This window comes from Mchenga conophoros, linkage group LG18, assembly GCF_057382185.1.
Source record: "Mchenga conophoros isolate Kocher_MC1m ecotype Shallow Benthic linkage group LG18, M_conophoros_male_GT1.1, whole genome shotgun sequence".
Taxonomy (NCBI): domain Eukaryota; kingdom Metazoa; phylum Chordata; class Actinopteri; order Cichliformes; family Cichlidae; genus Mchenga; species Mchenga conophoros.
The window spans coordinates 20,652,291-20,664,610 of NC_140543.1; the positions used below are offsets into that span (position 1 = coordinate 20,652,291).

Consider the following 12,320-nt stretch of genomic DNA (forward strand, 5'->3'; position numbering starts at 1 on the left):
AATAAATAAATATATAAAAACCGAAACAAAACCCTGAAATATTCAGCTGCAGTGAAAATATTCCTGCATAATTTCCATTTTTCTTTTGCAGAAAGGTATAAAAAATTGATATGTATATAAAACAATCTCCCCAAAAACAGTAAAAAAACAGAAAGAAAAAAGGGGGGAAGCCTGGTTGCTATGTCGATTGCTTTGGAGTTGAGGACAGATGAACAGACGAGAAGGCAGAACTCATCCTCTCGCAATGAAACAGTTCATTCATTATAACCATTTCTCTGCTGCATGCCAAATCATTTCTGCATCAAGGCACAATGCACACTCTGCATCTCCTCCTGAAAAGTCCCGCCCCCTCCCTCACTCACTCTTTACCTGAGCCACCAGTCCACCTTACTCAGAAACTCTCAGAAGCACCAATGTGTGAGCTCACTCGAGAGCTCTGCACTCGGTGTGTCTCCGGCCAAGTAGGGGTCCTAGAAGGATCTCATTTGGGGGGGAAAAGAAAAAAAAATACAGTTGAAAATAATATTAGGCTTACTTGAAACAACCAACTTGCCTCCCTCTTCTCAGCTGTCCTGACGGAAGAAGAGAGCGCGCACGCGGCGAACGCATAGTCCGCATCGGCAGTATCCAACTTCGGCACCACAAGAGGACATGGGTGACAAAAACGCCGGTAAGAAACTTCCACGTGCTTCTTTATGAATAATTTACTAGCACATTTTGCTTGGGTAGTTGTTCAGACGCAGTGTTTAATGGATTTGACTATTTAAGCACGGACTGCGCAACGTCAGAAAAAGCCAAACAAAAACTCTAAAAAAAAGGAAAAAAAATACACTTTTTGAATATGGGCACGAATTTGACCCAGTGGATGCGCAAGATATCCTGCACACGCCATAACCAACCACACATCCTCACCACATGGTTCAGTGCTGCAGGGCGATGCTGCTACTGCTGCTGTATCCAGACTCTCTCGCTCAGTCTACTGCCTCTTATAGTTTTGTCACCCCAAGCATACACTCTGCAACCCCAGTGTGCACCCTAAACTCCCCAGCACTGGTCATAATTTAACATTATAAGGACTGCAAATCACATATGCAGTGCACATATACATTTATAGAACCAGTGTAAATATTACATTAGGCTTTGGTTGTTTTCAAGCAGGCTGCTGCGCATGGTAAAAGGTTTGGTCTCCCTTCTCCTATAGCGTCTTTACTCTGTCAGTGCTGTCAGCTGATTTAGACAAAAACTGCTGCCTCTCCACTTTTTTTTTGCGGTGAAACGACTGCTCTGCTGTTCTCCGTGCAGCGGCGGCAGTGTTCCCTGAACGATTAGCATGCGTGTTGTTGACAAAGCTTTTCAACTTTACCAGTAATGGGTAGAGAGGCTGCAGTTTACACCTGCTGGATGCTGAGTCTGCTCCCTGAAAAGCTAGATGTCCTTAAAGGCGTTTCACTCTAAACAGTGATGTGCTTCATTGTCTTTATGTTGTGGAGGTTTTTTTTTTTTAGTTTTTTTTAAGACACATGGGGGTTAAAGCACAAAGGGGGGTGTTCCCTGTGTAAAATATATTTGGATTAGGGACAGAGTGCCCTTGTTTAAGTAGGGTAACCTTCAGGCAGGGTCACATTGGCCTGTTTCGCTCAGAGTTGTTCCAAAGCAAAGTGTGGTAACATAGCAAAAAAGCCTATAAAAGTAGTGGGGAAAAGCAGGTTTCATGCCAAGTGCACAGTTTAGATTCCACTTACATCATTTGGAGCACGGATATTAAACTAATCTTACATCGTGGGCCACAAACAGCCTACTTTGTTTTTAAGTTGGCCAAAACGGTAAAAATCAATATAAGAAAACGAAGTGTGAGGTTCTTTTACTTGGCAAAGATATGCTGCTGTAATTATTGAAAGAAATCTGTCAGCACAAGTCTTTGGGCTTACATTTTTAAAATAAATGAAAGATAGTGAAAGTTATTTGTTAACTTGTAGAAAATGTCCTATTTTATTTCTTTATTTTACTGGTGACACACCGTAAAAAATATTTATTTTTTGTAGTAGATACAGGAAATACAGGCTTGTTTCTCTCATGTAATGGTTTATCTAGCACTTGATTACACTGGTGTATTATGAATGTCTGTAAAATCTATTATATTTAATGTTTAAAGACAAAAATTTATATTCTCCTTCATATTTTCCAAAGCTGTCCAGTGGGTCGAACTAGAGTCTTTGCTAGACCGATTCTGGTATAAACCTTTTTCAACCCACTCTGGGATCTCTAGTGTTTATCACCTAACGAAGCAGTTACAACCACCACCAACCTCTCAATTGAAGTTTTTCCTGTGCATATGTACTAAATCTGTGGAAGTGTAGTTTGAACTGTCACTGTTTTCAGATGCATCACCTCTCATCACTGGTTTATTACTAAATTAAGTGATTGCATTGTTTGGTTGTAGTTTTTTATGCTGACATGTGTTGGATGCTATTGTCGTTTCTCTCTGTGCATGGCATGGGTTGATTCCCTGAAGTGTGATCTCATATAAAGTAGAACATCAGCTCACGGTTCCTCAACTTAAGTATGGTGCTTGTATAAAAATGTTGTTTTATGCTGATGATTGCGTTTACATGGATGCTTTGGTGGGTGTTAATTTGCTGTAGATGTGACCAAAACAATCAACGCAAAGCTGAAAACAATAGGCGGCTTTGAGTGATTGCCACCCACATGCCTGTAATTAAATAAAGAAATAATAATGAATAAATACAAAAATCTCAGTTATCTCTGTGCAATCTGCCAGAAGTGTGTTGTTGTTGTCCTACGGTCAAATTGAGCCGCTAACCTCAAGTTTGCACACTTGTCATTCAGCAGAAAGGTGTTTGGCAGCATTACTTGTTGCAACCATAAACAGTTTTGAAACAGTGTTGATTTAAAAAGCACTGTTTCTTTAAGCTTTGCAGAATACTAGAATTTCAGCAAACAGTAATAACCATCAGCAGTGACTCTGGGGTTTTGTGCATTTAAATATCTTCTCAAATCTGTGACTGTTTATCTTTGTATAGGTTATTTTAACTGCCCATTAATAAATATTGTTGTAATATTTAACTATAGAGATGGCAATAGATTTCCACACAGAAATGATTTATTGGCATCTGTAGTTTATGCAAAAGTTTTGTCTGGTAGAATAAAGTTATTGTGTTGCTGTCAAAGCAGCTTACAAAAACAACATATATGCTATTATTATTTACCCTCAGCCAAAGATGTACGATATTACACTATATTATGCATCACTGCTGACTATTTATATGATATTTTAAAAGCAAGTAAAAGCCTTAATTTCTACTTCAAAATGAAAATTAAATACAGATAGACCGAGTTTGATTTGAAGCGTCCATTACATTTCCAAATAACTAAAGCACATATGATGCACTGGAAGTAAAATTTGAATTTCAGTTAATACAGAACTGGCAACATTAGCTTTATTTATGGCATATGAATTTTAAGGAAAGTCAAGAACTTCACTATTTGTGATGGAAGGTTTTTGATTGTTCTCTTCGTTTAGATGAGTGTTAGCACTGCTAATAAGGCTAGCCTTCTAGTAGTAGTACTAGTTGTAACTGTGCTTTTGTACCAAGCAGACTTGCAAACTACTTTATCAGTTTATATAGGCCTATAAAATGATACATGCAATAAGCGTTTGATGCCTTAACATGACCTTTGTGCACCAAGTATTAAATAACTAAGTGGATTTTTCATATGTTTTGAAATGTTTTTCTCATCCATCATCCATCATGCCCCGCTGTGGGCAGCTTTGCTGCAAACACTTATAAACAACTGAGTCATCCTTGCAGTAATTTTAAACACGGATTTATTTGTTGCACTAAACTCTGTACTTAAATGTAATATAGACACCTCTTGCTCATATTCAGATGTAAAGGGGTTTAAGCCTTTGGTTAATGTATTTACTAATTTATTTTTTAATGTCTTTGTTCTGTTATAATCAATGGTCATTCAATGCTAGGCCCTGTCTTTATTAAAGGATTCATATTTTTTAATAGAAATAAAGATGATCTAAAGCTGTAAAGCCCATGTGATTTGGTTATTACTAAGCTAAACCCAACTAAGATGCTAAATATCTCAAAAACTTATGAAGTAACACACACAGATGCATTCTTGTGCTCATTTTCACCACTGCAGTGATATCTGCAGAAATTTGTTAAGTGGTTCGGTGGAAGACTTCATCCAGTGGTTTCAGGGAAGGAGTGTTATGGCCACAGCTAGACATGCTGTGATGTCTGCCTCCATGGGTGTGTCCTACCACCTGTCCTGCCATAGGTACTGCCCTTCTGCACAGCTGTACTTAAGGCCAGAGTGAGGAGCGCTGCAGTGTCAGAGATCCTCTTTGGTTTGCCACGTGTGAGCTGTGTGTTCTGGATATTTACTCCTATGTTGTGGAGAGGAGCATGTTTTTGGTAGTTTACACTTTTTAACTTATGCTTTTGTTTAGTGACCAGTGTCTGTGCTGTGCTGTTTGTTTCTTTCCTTGCCATCAGCTTGCCATCTCTTTCAGTTTGATTATTTAACTTTTTTTTGCCTCCATGTCTTCTTCAACCAGGACACTTTTTTTGCACATCTCCTGGGCTTTTTAGGGGAGAAACGAGGAGAAACAAGCTCTGTTGTTTTATAAGAATCCTACTAAAGCAAACACTTCAACATGTGTTGTAGGACAATCCAGTTTATGTGGATTTTTTAAGTTTGTAAGGCTCGACTCTATCTTTGAGCTCTCCAGTCAGTGCCTGGGTTGGATTGGGAACAAGTGAAATGTAAACAATGTACACATTTTCTCTTTTTGAAGCTTTAAAATTAAACTGAAAGGTCTGTAAACAACAGGTCTTATGATAATGACAGTTTTACTGCTGTCAGATTGATGATCAGGTGATTTAAACAAGTAAAGCAAACATCAAAACTGACAGCAAATTTCAGGGTGTGAAGTATCAAAAACTTTGAACATATTTACATTAATGCCAATAAATGAATGGAATGATAACCAACTAAGCATAGCCGTAGCAGGGAACTGACTGTAAATAAACATATCAGAATTCCATAAAACCATAGCATTTATGAGATATTTATTAAGTGACTGTCATTGTGATTGTTTTGTCCATTTTTAAATAAAATTGATGCTAATAAATGAAAATGTTCCACAATTTTGTCCCTGGGACAAACACATTAAAACTAAAACTACATTTTTAATTAGCATAATTAATAATAGATTTTGTTTGGATGCTAAAGTGTTGCCTCAACTACAGTGCGTTTTTGTCACTTCACGTTCCCTCTGCGCTATAGCCCCCGTTTCATCTCTATTCCTCCCCTCATACCTTCTTTGGCTCTTTAGCAACTAGCGATTGACTCTGCAGTGGTACAGTATAGTGAAAGCTGAGTGTACAGTACAGCACCATCACCAAGTCTGTAACTCTGGGTCTGATGCCAGCTCCCTGCACCCTCTACCCATTCTCTCTTTATTCCTCTCTGACCTTTCCTTATTTGCATGTGGATGCTGTTGTTGAGGCATTTTGCTGACCTATAACGTCCTGTTATGTTCATTGTGTAGATTTTACATAGCGAGGGAATGTTCCCATGGTAGCTGTAATCATATATCTCATTGTCCTTGTGGTGCAATGTCACATGAGCACAAGAATTAGGTTTTGAAATATAGTAAAATGTTGCAGTATATACTGTAAAGTACTTTTTAGCAGTGTGCTGAATGAGACGGCAGAGATTGGCATAGTGTTTGTTTGGCTGACTGGTGACTTGGAAAAATAAAATAAAACCCAGCATCCTCTTTAATTTGTTTTGTCTTGTGCAAATCTAGTGTTAATGTTTTAGCAATTTGAGTATCTATAGGCAACTCTCTTCTACTTGGATATGCTCGCTTTAATTTTAATGGTTTATGCTATGGCACCACCTGGTGTTGAAAATGGCACATAGCGCTCTAGTCATCATGGGTCAAAATGCGTAATGAGATCGTGAACCTTCTCGTTTGGATAGTGAGTCATAACTGAAAACACATTTTAAGGTCATTAGAGCTTGAAGTGCACACGGTGAGTGTCATCTGGAGATATAGTGTGATATAAAATATATGCAAAGGCTTTTTATAGAGTCACAACTCCACTGTCCAGTATTGCAAGTACCTAATTCAGTTCGGGACCGCATTTACGCCACACTGTGATGTTCCAACAAATCCTCATCCTGGAATTGACTTTCCCTGATTTAGCAGCTGACTTTTCACTTTCACGCATTAACAAAAGACGCAGTGGGACTCCGACATCTTCCACGCAAAGTGCTGTAGCGAAACCAAACTGGTTACTTCTATTGTTCTTGCTCTCGTTGTTTCTGCACACTGTTCCTGTTGCATTCAGGAGAAAGATTTACACTTTTCACAAAGTCATGATCAGCTTAAAGCGTATATGCTGATCTATATCAAATCCATATATGGAATTTAGCGAAATAACAAACGCACTGCTGCCGCACTTGGAAGGACACTTCGGTGGCCATTGTTGGGGTGGCTGTAGCTCAGGCAGGTCATCTACTGATCGCAAGGTTGGTGGTTTGATTCCCGGCTTCCCCTAGTCCCTAGCAAGATACTAACCCCAAATTGCTCTCCGGTGTATAAATGTGTGTGAATGTTAGCTAGAAAGCACTTAGAAAAATGTGCTTGTGCTAATGGGTGTGAATGCGCTTTGAGTGCTCAGAAGAGTAGAAAGGCGCTATATACGAACCAGTCATTTACCGTTACTCACTCTTTCATAAGCAGTGACTGAGCCATAAACTTTCTGCTACTCTCACGCATCGCAAAACATCATTGACTTCAAAGCGATGGCCTGCAGCTGACGTTGTCCGCTTCTTCCCGGTGATTTGTGAAAACGTAGAAGGGGGTAAAAAAAAGAAAGAGGAAAACTACTGGCTCTCGGAGTCCAACATCTGTGCGGCCAAAGCTTCGGATCGTGCAGCCTTTGTCGCTTTTTAGCTGTCAGCTCCGCATTACCTCACTCGTGGCCTGCCACTTACCCCTGCAGTTTAACTTTGGCGTGCGCTCTCTCTCTCTTTCTCTCTTTCAATCTTCACTCTCTCTCTCCCCCTTCCCATCTCCTTTTCTGCTATTACGTCCGCTGCTGGTAAAGACGCGGAGGCAGGAGGAGGAGGGGGGTGTACAATTAAGAGCACATTGTAACGTCCTTGCGTTGCCTGCTGTGGCGGAAGAGGAGTGTGCCGTGAACGCGAATGACCGTCGGTGGACAAGAAGAGGAAAGACAGAGAGAGTTAGAGGGTTAGAGAGAGCGAGAGAGGGGGGAATCACTCAAGATGCCTCGTTTTAGCGTAATTTGTCCTGCAGACTGTGCCCTTCCGGCGTTTTGAGGGGCTGCTGTGAGAGCCAGTAGAGAAAGGCTGGCTGGCTGGCTACGCTATGCTGCCTGACCCTGCTGTGTTGTGATAGCGTTGTCCGATTGTTTGGATTGAGGAAGGCTCCCATCAACCCAAATCAATGAGGATTCTGAGGCCATTCCTTCAGAAAGGAGCGCATATGCTGCAGTGTTTCTGTGGACAACGATCGAAGTCGACCACAATCACCAACGGTGAGAGACATAGCATTATAGCTGTCTTTGCTTTGCATGCTTTCTCTCTTGAGTGATAAAAGAAAAGGGGAAAGGGAAAGGAAAGGGGGGATTTATAGAGAAGGGGAGGAGGGGAAGAGTGGTTTTATTAAACACCAGAGTGTGTGTGAGTAACATCTTCCGAGTCTGCAGTGGAGGGAGGCTCTCCTTGTGCTCCTCGCGTCTGTCCTGAGTTTTCTGTGCAGTCTTCGGCCGTCGCGGATAGCTGCTGGCAGTCAGCTGTAAGTCGCACTACTCTGGAGAGGAGAGGGGTCCTGATACTGTACAAGCCCGTGCTATATTTGTTTCTAGTGGTGCAACTGAAGCGGGCCAAAAATGGATAATGCAGGGATCAAGTCATTAAAGTTCAGGGGCCTGGAGAAGCAGCGCTCCTTCAGGGCCCCAAACGACCAGCACCACGGATAGCGCCACAACAGAAAGGCTCCTGTTCCAGTCAGAGTTTTTTTTCTTTCTTTTTTTTGTATATGCCAAGCCACATTGATTGATTGGTTGGTTGGTTGATTGCATTTTGTACAATTAGATACAGTACAAACTCAGTTTAAAACTACTCAACTCCCTCTGCGCTTCACTGGTACATGTTTTTTGGTATGAGGTTAGGCCTAATTAAATTAAATTCGAAGACCCCTCTGAAAGTCCCCAAAAGTACCACTGTAGCTTTAACTACTTTAATAGATATGTATACAGCTTTTTTTTTTTTTTTAACGAAACCTATGCAGCTTAGAATTTGTATATATAAAAAAGACCACTTGAGGATACAAAACTGCAATGACATGCATAAGCACACACACAAGCCCACACACAGCCACCACTTATCAGTCTTTGGCAACAAGCCTAAGATCCCTGCCATGTCCTCTAGTCATGTCTCAGGCAATTCACTGCAATGCTGCTGTTGTTCATTCATAACACAGATCTACTGTCTCCATAGGCGTGGAGAATTCCCCAGTATTGCCAGTGCAAACCAGAAGTTTTTTTTGTTACTGGGAAACAAATGCAACACCTCCTCTTGTCACTTGCAGTACGTAGGCTCTCAGCTGGAGCAGTTTGGAAATTCAGGGCAGACAATTAGAAACTCCATTAAGCACAGTTGATTCCTCTGAGGTAGTTGGACCAAAAGCAGCATGCACCCTGGGATCTGTAGGACTCGGATATGAAGCACTATCAGTCCTTATTCTGCATCTGTGCTCACTGTTAGATGAACCCTTTGACCTCAATCAAAACTTTATGAGTCAGCACATGGGTGTTGAAATGACACCCATGTGCTGCGAAGCATGACTGTGTGGATTGAGTTAAGGATCGTTATAAGATCAAATTGCTTCAGATAAATAGTTTGTTTAAACCTTGGACTTTTTCAATCATTTTGAAGGTTAATGTTTGATTTTCTGTATTTATATTATTATGGTGGTATGGCTCAGACAGTTTCATTTCCAATTACAGCTAAAATATAAGGGAAGTATGAGTTTTGAGTGATGCTGCCATGCTGGCAGCATTTTTTCCCCATTTTTCTCTCTGATAACTTCAGAATAACTCAAAAACATTGTCCATAGAAAGTGAAACAAAGCCATTTAATTGACTTAACTTTCTATACGAAGTTGCCAAAGTCTGCATTTTGCATGGCAATCTCATTGCATCATTCTCTCCTACAGTCTGAACAGTATAAGATCATGGAAGCAACAAGGAGCAGGAAGTGAAGTATTAAACACTTCATTTTTTAGGCGCAAAATTCACCCCGTAGGGACTTCTGGTGAACTATGTGTGTGTGAGCAGGCTTAAATGTTTGCACCTGCTTTCCTTTGTAGTATCAGATTTGCACCTGGCTTTTGTGGTGTTAAAGTTTTCCCTCTTTGTCTCCAGTCTTGGAAGTGTGCTGCTTAGGGCTATGGTGTGAACAAAACAAACACACTCGGGTGTTGTAAACTACTGCAAACTACTGCATTAAATATGAACGGTTTATAATGTCCCATAATAATGTCGCAGCAGCCGATATATTGAAATAGGAGCAGTGGGTAAAATATATCAGTAAGGGTTCCACGGCACAGTAGAAGGACGCCAGATGTCAGGAGCACCTAGAGCCCCAGTATTGTGGTTAATGTGTGGCAGGTACAGGATACTGTGTGGTGGGTGTCATACTAGCAACGCTAACAGACCCAGCAGCACTTTATATTTGCCACTTGGTCAGTTTTCAGTAACTGATGAATATAACATCAGGTTTAGGTTAAAGTTCTTTTTCTAATGTCAGTATATAATGTTTTGTAACATTAGGTTTAACACTCATAGCAAATGCCGATGTATATATATAATTTGAACTTGAACTGCTAAGGTCACAGAGGATTGTGACCTCCTGAATGCAGCAGTAATGGTAGAGGACGTACAAGAACACGATTGGCTAAAGAGCTGACACACACACACATACAGAGATTCCTTCGTGTATTAGTTTCCAAGGCAGACGTCACGGTCAGTGGAAAGTTTATTAAAAGATTCAAGATGAATTTTAATCTTCGGCACAGTGTTGCACAACAAAATTGCAAATCAATCAAAAACACTAAATAAATACAATGAAAAACATTCTAGGTTTGAATCCACTGCTTTGTTTTTTTGTGTTGACTTTGCATGGTTGCCCATGTGCCTTTATGGATTCTCTCTCGCCTCCTAAACAGTCCAAATACATGCTTGTTGATGAACTGGAGGTTCTAAATTGGACATATGCGTGAATGTGAGTGGTTGCCTGACTCTGTGTGTTAGCTTAACACCATCATCTTACTGTAATGCCTAGCTCCATGTGCAACAGGCTCTGCTGACCAACAGCTTAGAAACAGGAAACCCTCTTAAACTTAGTGCTGCATTTCCTTTCCTCCCCAGCAATATACACACCATGTTTGCAGTCAACTGGATGATGATTTGACTAGAAATGTGAACACACACACACGCGGACAAACGCACATCACACATACAGACATGACTCGATTTATCGGAGCGAGATGCAGGAATCTAGACTTTGTCTCATATTTTGCTGCACTAGATGTGATTAAAATTAGAATCTGATTGTTTTGTTCAGCCGTACGACTCGGGCTTTTATCTCCTTTTCATGTTGATTCATGTTGTTTATGTAGTAGAAGTTTTTAAGCAGCATTTTGAGTCACAGAATGTCTCATATTCTCTCACGTTTCTACTCTGCGCTTCTCGAGGAGCTGGCATGACATTACGCTATGACAACCAGTTCTAGCTATTGTGAGTCAACAGATCTGTGAGGTATCTCAAGGACACAGAGAAGTGACAAACTTCAGAGATAGGAAACAGTGAAAGTAGTTTCTCTCCAAAGTGGTTGTGGTTCATTTATTCTCCACAAGGGGGCAGCAGATATACAAAAAAATGTTTCTCTGAACAAGCTGCACCTCTGGCAAGGCCAGAGACTCTGGCTGTGGTTTATTTCTGTTCACTGAATTGATTCATCACAGTTAAATTTGTACATTTAATGAGAAAGTCTCACATAAAACATCTTTTTAAAAGATAAATGCTCCAAATGCATCCTCAGCATACTTGCTTCCATTTTTGCCCTTAATGTTCATATTATTTAACCAAGAAAAAAAAGAAGAACATTTGACAATAATAACAAACTCACACAGTCTCTGTAACCATGACAGCCAATCTTCAGAGTCAAAATCACTTGAAATGTCAATTTAAATTATTACTCTGTACTATCTGCAGTGTGTTTCATAACAGCAGTGTTTCACTGATTTTGGATGTATCGTTTCTGGAGTGAAGGGAACATTAATTGTCTCTGGTAGAAGGAGGAAGCCAAACAGATCCTCATTAGGGAATACTTTATCTTTCCCCGACAAAGACGTATGTCCATGTCTGTGGTGCGCACGAGCTCCCTCCCATTTCTGAGAAAACTCACTTTGTACTCGGAACCACAAGCTCTGTTTTTTCTTTCTTAGAAGCGCGCAGTATATCACATCCAAAGTGATGAATGTTGTATTGAGACTATTATTATTATTTTTTTATACTGCAGTGTCAAATTAATATCTATCACTCACTGGCAACTCAATAGGAATACAAAAGGTTTTTGATTTAGAATCTGATTGAATCCAAGCCTCGGTTCCTAACTTTCTTTCCTTGCCTATCTTAGTATGTAAGATTTTATCTGCCCTCCATCTCCCTTTCTCTCTCTATCAGTCTTTTCTCTCTCTCTCTCTCTCGCAGATACTTTAGAAAAATGCAAATGACTGACGCGGGTATCAGCACTTCACATTCACATTCCTTCATCCATTTTATCCAAATCTTACATAAAAGGGACAGACAATAGCCGGCAAAAGAAAATCTCTCTCCGTCTTTCGCTCGGTCTCTCCTCTTTCCTCGTCTTGCTGTCTCTACAGATTCAGTTTGGTGAGAGAATGTCAAACCAAGTCCTAGAAAAAGCCTCTAAATGTTTCATGCCCTTTCATCACGGGGATGCTGCTAAAGACACGTGTGTTTTTCCTAACACAGAATGCATCTGTGCTGTGCTGTGTTGTGTTCTCCTTAGCCATGCAACAAAAGGAATGAAACCAGAGGCACATAAACATGATGTCCATCATGCCTGCAGGTTATTCTGGCTGGTGCGTTTTACATTGATTTACCTTTACTGCTACAGTGATCCTCGTCCTCTTAATTGTGCTGAAGACAGCCGCA

General features: G+C 40.4%; 1 protein-coding gene across 2 annotated transcripts in view; it reads left to right on the top strand.

Annotated features, from left to right (window-relative positions):
• Window positions 1-376: 376 nt before the first annotated feature.
• The window catches only part of fgf12a (fibroblast growth factor 12a), a 31,267-nt gene continuing 19,323 nt past the window's right edge, over window positions 377-12,320 (top strand). Inside the window, exon 1 of one of the 2 annotated variants that reach the window (XM_085255715.1) lies at window positions 377-670. In XM_085255715.1, coding sequence (XP_085111841.1) covers window positions 652-670 — 19 coding nt within the window. In that variant the 5' untranslated portion in view covers window positions 377-651. Of the gene's footprint in view, window positions 671-7,171; window positions 7,614-12,320 lie in introns of those variants that run through there. The other variant, XM_085255714.1, reaches the window with a different exon arrangement.